The sequence below is a fragment of the Leiobunum rupestre genome, chromosome 1, assembly GCF_980474605.1.
Source record: "Leiobunum rupestre chromosome 1, qqLeiRupe1.1.hap1, whole genome shotgun sequence".
Lineage (NCBI taxonomy): Eukaryota > Metazoa > Arthropoda > Arachnida > Opiliones > Sclerosomatidae > Leiobunum > Leiobunum rupestre.
Genome location: NC_143384.1, coordinates 12,654,930 through 12,667,275, shown reverse-complemented (window position 1 = coordinate 12,667,275; position 12,346 = coordinate 12,654,930). Strand labels below are relative to the sequence as shown.

Sequence of the window (12,346 nt, the reverse complement as noted above, 5' to 3'; positions counted from 1 at the left end):
ACCTGGCCGCCTCGGCGGATTGGGTAGCCTGCTGTGGGGCGGCGGGCCTCCGTATGAGGGCACGGCGGTCCTGTTTCCCGGCCTTTTGGAGTCCCACCGGGATCTCCGGTGCCAGCTGTGCCGGGTTACTTGGACTGCTGTGTGCCCGTCGTTCCCCTTTAGGAGCTCTCTCCAAAGGGCTTGGCTCTCTACCTCCATAGGTGGGGTGCCGGCTGGAGTTGCTATAGCATCCGCTCTCTATCCCACTGCTGTGTGCGAAATGGCGGGCTGGTCGTCCCGTTGCTGCACCTTCTGCTGGGTTGAGCGGCTTGCGTCGAGGGTGCGACCATCAGTAGTGAGGTACTGCTACCCATGCTGGCTTTGTCACCTGTCCGGGCTTTTGGACGCTGGCGTAGGGCATTCTGATGAGACCACCGGTGTAGTAGGCTTTTTGATTCGCTTGGAGCACCGGTATATAAATTTCTGACCACATGGTTACTTCCAGACCAAACTGCTGATTGAACCTAGGACACAGGAGGCCATCGCCTTTTCGGCCTATTGTACTGTATGGCCATGGGGCGTCTAATAACGTTCCTCACCATAAATGACATAGATATTAGGGCATATAGGATTGTGCTTCTTATAAATATGGTTTTTTGTTTTGTTTTTATATTTTGACTGCTTTTTGCAAATAGATTTTGGTACGTTGTGGATGTGCTTCTGAAAATCATAAAGATGTATTGAAACAGGTATGCCTTTAATTATATTTGCCATTTAATTATAAAGTTCTGATTCATACTCACGTTTTCTGAAACACAATTTTTATACGTGTATGTTATCGAAAATAGTTGTGGTTGAGACAAAATGATGATAGTAGACTGTTATTTTATGAAATTTTACCCATTTGAGGCTTAAGAATGTAATTCCGAACTTGGGGGTTCTGCGCTACACAGTTAGGGTAAGGGAATCATAGGTGTACAGGTTTAGGGGACTGTTTCTGTTCCTCTCGTTCACCCTTTGCACTTTTTCATGCGCCGTTTATTTTATATTTAGACGCTTTTTATTCAAGTTTGATGCATCGCGTGGGTTTGTATATCAGTTAAAAAACTTTCCCCAACTATGCGTTTAAATTGAAATCCACTTCACGTTGCTGTTAAACTAATGTCTCACCTTGGCTAACAAATTAATTTTTAACTGGACTTGAAGGTTATTGAAGAAGTGAATTTCCGAAAAACCATTGCAGTTCAAAAAGCCGAGAGAGAAAAGCAAATTTCAACTTTGTACAGGCCATTTCACAAAGAATTATATCGTACATTTTCGGTAAGTTGCTTTTACTTAATTTTTAAAATCTTGACTCTTTTTATAACACTAATTTCGATATGAAGATGTATTTTTGTAGTTTATGAGTTTATAAAGTGTATGGCTCAAATGTGGTAAAAATCACACTCCTGAAGGTCGGCATGCTGACCATTAATAACATATTTCAAACATTTATTATTTTATTTATTTAATCTAGGATAGTTGTTTGGATTCTAACTTTATACATATTGTGAACCAAGCAAAAAATACCAAATCTATAACGGAAATTGATATCAACATAATTTCAAGAGGTTAGTATAACATTATTCATAACAAGATATTGCGACAATCAATCCATATATACCCATTCATAGTCATCAGGGGTTTTCTAGTTTTATAAAGAGAGTAGAACTCAAATTTAAAAAAATGTCTGGCAACACCGAGGGGCTAGTCACTTCACGCAATCGGTCTACAAGCCCGTTCCTTTGACTGTACTAATGACGGTATGTGTCAGAATTTATAGCCCGGTGTACCGGTAAGATTTAAACCACACCACCGGAGGTCTATCATCATAATGCCCTAAGCCAGCGTCCACAGCCCGGACAAGTGACAAAACAGCCAGGGTAGCAAGAGAACCCTACTGCTGACGGTCTCACCATCGACTCAACCCAGCAGAAGGTGCAACAATGGGACGACCAACCCCTCAGGCCCAAAGCAGGCTACCAAATCCTCCGAGGCGGCCAGTTTGCCTGTACCCTCTCGAGCCGAAACTTAGTTTTCAGCCCATACCTGACCGAAGTCGGAGGTGGAGCTAACAAATGCGCCACCGTCCTTATGGGTTACAAGAGCCGGACCCCGACTCCCCGGTTAAGCCACCAGTTATTGCACACTCTGAGCCATAAAGGGCCACTAATGACAGTATGCGTACTCTTTAAAGTCTGTACCTTTAACAGTGTTGAGTACTCGTAATCGGTGATAGTCTATCTGGCCGAGGTTAGCTCCTCGGCCAACACCCGTAGCGACTTGTTTTTAAACTAAGTAGGACAAATCAAATGTAGCTTATGTTAACCCTAGAGGCAGAATATTCAAATTCATTGATTCACCACAGATATGAAAGTTCATACTCCTTTTAATCACGACGCTACCAATAAACTCTTCTTATTTCCTAAACGTATTGTGCATTTAATAATTATATTATGGCTATGGGCTGCACATTTTGTTGTTTTGGTTTGTAATGCGAATCGCAATGATGATATTAGATATCGATACCTAATTTTCGATTCAACTAATCTAAGTAATATTTTAAAATTCATATTTTTCTTCTGTCCAGAAAAACAGCTGTATAGCTTTCCTGTATTTACTTCAAGCTTTTGCCAAATGTTGCTTGAGGAGTTATTCCATTTTCAAAGCGCACCTTTTGAGAAGAGCAGACCGAACACCATGAACCAGTACGGCGTAAGATAGTTTTCGTATTTTCTCCTTTCTAGGTCCTGCTGTGTATTTCGCCAAGTAGTTCTGATTTGACAGAATTAAGAGTAATATAGCACCACAATGCCATTAACTTACGGCTCTGTATTATTAAAAGGGTCGAAATGTACCATACGTTTCTAGTAAACCAATATTTCGGTCACAGTGTGACCCCTTGTTTTGTCTAAATAAATTGGTAAAAGGTGTTTTCATCCGAGTGAGTTGGTTTCCTATTCAATAAAACACATTGAGATTAACGGTACTAGTGAGTGTAGGGAACTGTAGGCTCGTGTTACATGAAGAGCTTGCCACACCCTTCTACACTATATATCGCGGCCACGTTATTTTATTGCACTAAACGTCGCTAGGTGGCTTGGGCCAAAGCTGGTGTCTTTGATTCTAAACCAGCTGATTATTGTAATTACCATAAACATGAGTACCAAATATATTTTTCAATGCCTTTTCAATTAGTAGTCTGCTCCTCAATCTGTGAGTTTACACTCACAAGTTCTTTGGATTGAAGCATGTGGTGTTAATTAATTTGGCTTTGTTAATTAACATACTAGACTAATTCAACATATAAAATACTGCACTAGAGTTAAAAAGGTCGATCTCGCAGGAAGACTTGAATGAGAGTGACTTTCTAGTTCCCTTAACTGGGGTAAGATACGTTTTGGCCCACTTCACCGGCGATAGTCTTAGGACGCCATTTATACTAAAATCGGTATTTTTTTTACATGCGTTTACAACAAAGCGTTTTCCATTGAAATCAGTTGAGTCGGAAAGTGTATGGATGGAAATATTTGTGTTATCCTTGAATATTTGAATATTATAGTTTTATATACAGGGTGTTACGGATAAGAGTACCGAAACTTTTCATATGCATTCTATGGGTCTCTATGAGTAAAAAATGTCTAATAAACATGGGTCCTAAAGTGTTTCGTTTCAGAGATATGGGCTCCCAAAAAACTACCTCAAAACCCGGACACAGCCTTAAATCTGGCAAACAATATTCTTCCTTGAACCAAATTGTTTTCTTTAAACTATCAATTGTTTTTTATCCGTGAGGCCAGAAACTTTAATAACAAGTGGCAAAAGTTCATTAATGTCCTTTTAGAAGTAAAATGAGTTTGAAGACAAAAACAAGTCATTTTAATTTATTGGTACGATTTTAATTAGTTAATCTAAAGATATAAATGTCATAAAAATTCTAAAGGAATGGTTTTAAAATTGTCTCATTCGTTCTGTAGCTAATATGGCACATTGGTTCAGGAACGCTTATTGCACGGACGGGCTCAAGAAAAATGGGTTAGAAGCTCAAATATATTTAACCAGCAGTAGATTCCTAAAAGACTGGTGTTAGATCGACTGGCATTTGAGTCTGTAGATAGACGGCTAAGAGAAATACAAGAAATTTTTATCTTTAAATGTAATAATTAAAATCATATCAATAAATTAAAATGGCTTGTATTTGTCTTCAAACTCATTTTACTTCTAAAAGGACATTAATGAACTTTGCCACTTCTTATTAAAGTTTCTCGCCCCACGGATAAAAAACAATTGATAGTTTAATGAAAACAATTTGTTTCAAGGAAGAATATTGTTTGCCAGATTTAAGGCTGTGTCCGGTGTTTTGGGGTATTTTTTGGGAGCCCATATCTTTGAAACGAAGCACTTTAGGACCCATGTTTACTAGACATTTTTTACTCATAGAGACCCATAGAATACATATATAAAGTTTCGGTACTCTTATCCGTAACACCCTGTATGTGTCTGCGTTCAAAAGGAATTTCAGAAGATTTTCCTGCAAGTTTATTTTTGGAAGAGGAGTTCTGTTAAACTTCCATAGCTATCCGGATTAAATACCTTGCAATGATGATTTGATGGTAAACGTTTTAAATTATTTAATTATTTTTCAAGGTTTTACTCGAAGAAATAGGCCTCACTAATTTAATCGATGTATTACGGGAGGAGTATTTGAACCCCGTCGCTAAAGTATTGTATCCGGATTACGTTGGTAACGGACTAGATTCTCACAAAGCTTTCTCAGTCAAGTACAAAATTGGAGGAGACGAAGAACTCTCTTACCACTTTGACAACGCCGAAGTGAGTTCCACTTTTGTTCCGTTTACAGTACGTGTTAAGCATTTATAAGCCTATTTATACGAATCAATCATTTTAAAACATTATTGTCCAACACAATATTATCGATGTTGATGGATTTTTGAAGAAGGCCTGATGTATGTGACCGAATAGTTAAATCTAAAAAAATTCTTAACACTCTTTTAATTACCCAAAATTAATTGACAATTTGTACACAAAATACCTTTATTATAATAAGTTAGCATATTTTGTTGAAAGTAAGGTGTGTTTTTAAGAATTTACAATTAATGTTTTTCACTGGTTAACGTGCGAAATCGGGACAACCTTTTTATGGAGCGTTGAGTATAAATGCAACATGTTTTGCAAAGACCAGTTGAAAACTGGGCCGCCCAAAACTGTCTGCCAAATTTGTTGTCTCATATGAACATGCCTTAAATGTCAACTAAATATAGTTATCTTTTATTGTCTGAAGTAACTTGTTGATAATTATACATTCGCTTTCTTTCAGGTAACAATTAATTTATGCCTTGGAACGGATTTTACTGGTGGTGATCTCTACTTTGGAAGTATGAAGAAAAAGGAACAGTCTAAAGTCGGTGCATCTTCATTCATTGGCGTCGAGCACAAAATGGGAACGGCGATAATACACAGAGGCCAACATCTTCACGGAGCCATGCCTATTGAGGAAGGTGAGAGGCAGAACCTCATCGTGTGGATGCGATCTTCGTCGGTGCGGAACCAGCTGTGCCCGATGTGTGATCGACCACCTTCGTTAGAAAGTGCGCTTGGCTATGGTGACGGGTTTACCTTGGATGCTACCAAAGATCATGTAGTCGGAAATAAAGTATTTGAATGAACTAGAAAGAAATATTGTTTTCGAGGCATATGTGAAGTATTGTGACAAAGATCATTTCGGAGTAGGTGAATGACATATTTTGCTTCAAATTACTATAGCCACTCAGCTACAATTTTCGGAATAAACAAAGAGTTTTTTCCGTTTCAATTGCGTAAGATTCAAATTGATATGTTTCACCCTGATACTCTACTAGGCGACAAAAGAAGCCCCAGATATGTGCACAAAAACAAGGAGAGAGCGAATGTCCAAAAAGATCGAGGAAAGATAGAAAAGTTAAAACGTCAGTTTTTAAATAACCAATTACAATCAACTGCCATTATTATAAACCTTCATCTTTCATCATTTAGATCCTAAGGTAAATTTTTGTTTTCACATTGAATTCTAAGAAATATGTTGAACCACGATAGAGATCAATACACACAATTACAAATTGAACCTAAGAAAAGTAATTATTTGGAATGAGCCCTTGTGAAACCACGGGCCCGCCTGCTCTACTATCTAGAGCTAAGCCACTTAGACATAAATTCCTGCTGACCGATCTAAGTTGGTTTCTGCGTCTTCTAGTGATTGGCTCTGCCGATTATTTGTATGCAACTGATTTTTCATTCTGATTGATTGAAATCATTTGCACGTATTTCGAAGCTTTAATGAATTAGGTATTGATCAACTATTGAAACGTAAGGTGATATTTGGATATTTTCATGGTTGCAAACCATTCTGTTTCTTGTTGCTATAGTTTACTAACACTATGTTTCATAAATATTATCATTCCTGATTTAAACTGTGGAAAATATTTTACCAAACTTCAACGTTAAAGATTATCTGCACGTAAAGCAACACGTGGACTTTTTTGGAATCCTATAACCGAGGTAGAATTAGGATTACCATGAAAAGGCCTTAACTTCGCTTCCACGGCTTCTAAGCCAAATATTATTGACAAAATTTAGACGAAAAGTTTTGAATAATAATAATTATAAACATCACGGCTCACTCGATCACTCGTTTCGGCTTCAACTCGCTCCGTCTCAACCCATAACGCTAAACGCTTAACCACCAACCAACTCGACTCCCTCACCTATGACATACACCGAACCAACGCCACCAACTCTTTAGACATCAAATACATCTCTCAAAACCTTAAAGGAGACTGGAAAAGGCAACCAACCACTCAAGAAATCTCACTCAAAGGAGAACCATTTAGACGCGCGAGTCTTCGAGGACTTTCTGACCAAATCCAAAGTGTCATATGTGATTTTGCCCTTTCATATACAAAAGACCTCTTAATCAACCAAATCAAGTAACACCAAACCATTGTTTAGTTACCGATAAGATGCGAGTAGACCCTAACACCCTCGTCGAAAATCTCAAATTTTAAGTGTATATTTTTATCGTTCCCCTCCCCTTATGAACTTTAAATTAACAACTCACAATGCTCGGGGTTGAATTTTTTAAGGAAATTAACTTTCATAAAGTAAACCATTAATATTGGATTCTGCAAAGATACCTTTATCACGAGTAGTTGTACTAATTTAAAAACCTATCCCACCCATATTCTCGTAACAAATCACCAAGCTGGCTTGTTGGTCACAGTCGGTGAAACTGAAGTCCTCTCAAAATAAATGGTACCTCAGTAACGAATATATCAGAATTGGTTAGCGGCTACGTCCAAAAGGTCACTATATCATTTACAAATTACAACTTTTCTATTACCTTCTACTAAATTTATACAGTATAAGTCAATCTGACTCGCATTGCATATCATAAACTCTGATATCTTAGATAATGTGAAAGATTGGCAATATTCGGCAGCAAATCTTGGCAAATTCTTTATCGTCACCCAGACGCCATCGTCGTCGATAGCCGCGAGTTTGTAGACTTTGTCATTAATCTTTAGTTCGTCGTACTCCAAAGCTTTATTCATAAATGCCAAGGTCGTAAAACTAATTAAGAAGTTACCTTTACCAACTGGTTGTAGCGTGTCTATACTGAAGGGTCCCAGTTTGTCATGAAGGATACGAGCGACTTCCAGGAAAGAAGCCTCTACTTCCAAACGAGCAGTGCGCTTCTTCTCCTCCATAGCCATAAAGGCGTTAAAGGTTTGAACTTGGCGGAGCTATGCAAGTCTTGGCGACAGAGGATTCACGGTGGTGATGGCAGGAACTGACTGGAGACCAGCGACTGGAGACCAGCGACTGAAGACCAGGAACACACGAACAGCAGGAACGGTAGGATTCGAGAAGATCGACTCTAGGAATGATCCCTTGAAGTATGATCTATAAGCGTACGCACTACGGTTATATTTGAATTTATAACTTCTTTAATATTAAGACACTCGGGCCATCTATATCTAGATATTTGTTTTTAAACGTTGAAAATCACCAAAAAAATGTAGCTTTTAAATCTACTGCTTCAAACGGAAGCCATTTTAAGCTTTTTCCGTAAGAAATTTTCAAGTTAGATAGAGTTTAAACAAAATTGCTGAAAAAACTATGCTTGTTCGTGAGCTAATTACGTTAAAGTGCAGGCGTTGTTGCCAAAAAAGGGGTTCCGCTTTGATGATCTGTAAAAAGCGATTTAACTCTAGATTATAATATAAGGGTTATTAAGGGGGTGAAAATGGGAGATGAAATTTCACTTTTCGGAAAATGGTTTTTAATTTATTTTAAAGCAACTAATTAACTAAAAAAATTTATCTCAATGGCATTTGTTTACTAAAAGTGTGGCGCATTTATGTTAATTTTTGAAAATCGCTCAGTGGCGTCGTTTAGGAGGGGCGCGTCGTAACTCTCATCCCAAATTTTCTTAAATCTCATTCATGGCCAGTGGTAACAATTTTTTAAAAATACATGCTTGTAATATTAAATTTAAAGGTTTTCGGGTCTTTCAAAAACATATGGCATTACTCTTTAGGCCCACTTATAACGTTTCTAGAATTTGTTTAAGGTACCCCCTCAAATCAGACATCTCGCCACTCATGAGAAATAATTTATTTTGTTTTAGGTTTTTTTATTACTATTGATTTATATTATTGCAGTATCAAATAAATATAGTTAATTACCAATACTACTCGAGATTTAGAAATTAATAAAAAATAATTAACATCACAAAAAGTACTTTTTAATTTTTATCAAGTACGTAACGCGATAGACTATTTACATATATTGTGATAATTTTGGGAAAAAAGACACTTTAAAAAAAAGGAAATTTATTTAAGTCGAAAAACATCAAGAAAATATCTATTCTTCTTCGTCGTCAGATATCTCAAAATTCAACATTGGAACATTTTGGTAATTATCAGCACAAATACAGGCGTCTGTGCAATGCAGGTAATATTTTCGACAAGAACAGTTGCCTTTAAAGCCACTTTTACACCCGCATTTTATAAGCTCTAAGATAGCTTCGGGTGCTGGTAACTCGGAGCTTGTAACCGCCTCGTAGCTTCCCGGGTTGTTATCACTTAGTTTTCATCCTGAGCTATCTGGAAGTGGTAAGCGCGGGTGATTTTATCGCGAACCTTTCCAAACGCAGCACAAGTAATGCGCTCTTAATATATGGGGTCTCATTGCGCCCCTGGTATGTGGAAGGTTTTCACCGTGACCACTACGCGAACAAAAAGCTGAAAACGTAGCATTTCGTGGGTCTCAGCCTGCTTCTTCGGGCTGTACAGTGAGCATACATATTTCCTCGATTGCTTGGTTCGGTAGCGTTGCCGGCTCTCCCATAGAAGAAAAGACATTCAAGATGAAATCATTGCTGTTCAGAAATACTTGAAAAGACTTCTTTTTGGAATATCCACAAAATTTTCCCGTTATATCATATCCTTTAAATGCATGGTAACCAAGTATTGCCCGTACCCGATCTTCTCCTAGGGCGCTGTACATGGAAGCGACATTTAGTTTGGTGTCACCCTTTTTAAGAAAAATGCAGTCTTAGGTAATAATGGAAAAAAATATATAAGTAACATCGGTGTCCGGGGTTCGACAAAGAGATTGACTGTTTTCTTAACATTTAAAGCGTGTAATACTAGGAGAGTATCGGCTTCTTCGATATGAGGGTCGACAGGGACATTGGCCTTGGTAACAGAGCCATTTTTAATTTATTCGACGGACTGAGACTGTGTGCTATTATATATTATCCCAAGTATCGCGTTAGCTCTCGTTTCGTTTTAATTCAAGACAACAAATCTTTGAGAGGAACGTGAGTGAAATTAGTCCTGTCGTTGATGTGATACTAGGTCGAGCTATTATTTTTGCGTTTATTTCTTGAATGAGATTTAAGAAAATTTGGGATGAGAGTTATGACGCTCCCCTCCTAAACGAAGCCACTGAGAGATTTTCAAAAATTAACATTAATGCGCCACAATTTTAGTAAACAAATGCCATTGAGAGCAATTTTTTTAGTTAATTAGTTGCTTTAAAATAAATTAAAAACCATTTTCTGAAAAGTGAAATTTCATCTCCCATTTTCACCCCATTAAACGGACCTGCCAAAGTGGTTACATTGGTTTTATTTTTTGTTAATGACCCTTATATTATAATCTAGAGTTAAATCGCTTTTTACAGAGCATCAAAGCAGAATTACAATTTCGCCTGTACTATTAAGGGACAAGATGCTTGTGATATAATTCGTTAGTTGGTAGAGTAAGTACAGTCTGCTACAAAAGTATTCGACAAAGGAAGTTTTGCATATTTCTTGAATTTTCTCGAAACGTGTAAACGATAGAAAAATTAAACAAAATGCATTTTTAATATTTTTTATTTCCTTTCAAGTGGAGTTGTCGGTTTTTGAAAAGCAACAATAGTTTCGGCGGAAACACCAGATGTCGTTTTTGACAAATTTTCAAATAATTGAGTTACGACCCTGAAACCGGCATTTATTAATTCGTATTTTGAAATTGTCACTGTTATCGCTCTACGACCAACGGTTGTTGAGCTATAGCCGGTTGCAGTTATTGTTTTGATTTGGTAAAAACTAAAATATCACTTTTGGCGTTCCCTCCAATGATTCGGAGCGTTTCAACATCAATTAATATTTTAAAGGAATGTTTTAGGAATAGAGACTTGACGAGAATGGAAACAATGAAAGCAGAAAAAGGTTGCCGCCATTTAACCAGCGTTCAGCGATATCTAGATACGGATCTAGCTACGTTTTTAGGTACTTTTTTTAGGTACAAGATTGTGTGTAAAAGATACTAACTTTTTTCAGGCGAACACAGATAAATAAAAATCTCTTACACATACCTTTTTTTCCGTAGATCTGTTTGCAAAGAATGTATCTTATGTATTTAAATTATTGCCCTTTTGGTATCTATCTTTTTTTGAGGGGCTATATCTGTGACGATCCTTATCTGTATCTTTCTTGTTTTGGTAGTTATATTTTAATACATCGATAAAAAGATATACCAGGTACAAAGAGTGAAAACGAACGTAATTATGTTTTTAGTTTGAATAAGCATTATCTGGGTTTCTTTTAGGCATCTCTTGGCGTTAAGAGCTTGCCAATGGACATCACACACACGTTTGTCTGGTAAAAAGCACCCTGTTCGCATTGGATAATAATTATAAACAAACTGGTTTGAATTTCGCGGGTCCATAGACTTTAAAAACATTATGGTACATACATAACGCCATCTATATCTTTACTGTTTATATGTTGTGTGGGCCGCGGGGAGGCGACCAGGCTGCTTAACAGTTCATCATGGTATTATTCTTTAACAAATAAAGCCGTTATATCTTTCCGTTCACGATATCGTCTCTAAAATACTTTGCGACATGACAAAATAACATTACCTTACTCCGAGAAAACGTTTCTGAGATAAACACTGAGCATTATTAACGTTTGTAGCGCAAGAGTCAGACTCAAGGGTGGACAGGCGCCTTTTTTGTGAAGTGGGTACTGTAGGCTTGCGGCCCCCAAAAAATCACTTTTCAAGCGGTCCCCAGTTGAACTAAAGGGTAATTTTGGTCGAGGCCTCGTGAGATAACGCTCACCAGCCAACCGGTCCAATCCACTCCTGGTCAGACTTGAAAAGAAACACCTACTCTTAACATGACGGACATCGTCGTTTGCCGTCATGAATGTAATTTAATAAGTATTTCGCATAAATGTGTCGGTACTATTAATACGGTAAGTATGGTGACTACCGCTGAGTTCAGTGTTTCTCCATCTTTCCACTACTATCCTATCATAAAGGAAGACGACGAAGTGGTCGACGATATGACGTGGGGAAGAAAGGTCGGTGCTAGGGCATGGCGACAAAGGCGACCACCTAGAGCGCCGCACTCAGCGGCACTTATTGGGGGCCAGCATAAATCCGTCAAGAGGGGTAGCCGAAGTCTGGATCCGGAAACCCCCTGGTGTACGCCACTTACCCGCACTTAGCGACATGTTTTGGGATCCCGCAGTTAGCGACACTTATTGGTATCCCGCACTTAGCAGCAGTTTTTGGTCCCCCCCCGTACTAAGCGACATGTTTTGGGATCCCGCATTTAGCGACACTTATTGGTATCCCGCACTTAGCAGCAGTTTTTGGTCCCCCCCCGTACTAAGCGACATGTTTTGGGATCCCGCATTTAGCGACACTTATTGGTATCCCGCACTTAGCAGCAGTTTTTGGTCCCCCCCCGTACTAAGCGACATGTT

At 38.2% G+C, this 12,346-nt stretch overlaps 1 protein-coding gene across 1 annotated transcript; it reads left to right on the top strand.

The window, feature by feature from the left end:
• Nucleotides 1-552: 552 nt before the first annotated feature.
• On the top strand, nt 553-5,777 carry LOC149961110 (2-oxoglutarate and iron-dependent oxygenase domain-containing protein 2-like). The gene is made up of 7 exons (XM_090155604.1): nt 553-612; nt 675-728; nt 1,186-1,299; nt 1,496-1,589; nt 2,609-2,733; nt 4,666-4,878; nt 5,357-5,777. Exons 1-7 carry the CDS (start codon nt 553-555, stop codon nt 5,702-5,704), a joined length of 1,008 nt encoding a protein of 335 aa, XP_090011730.1. The 3' UTR covers nt 5,705-5,777.
• Nucleotides 5,778-12,346: the final 6,569 nt, after the last annotated feature.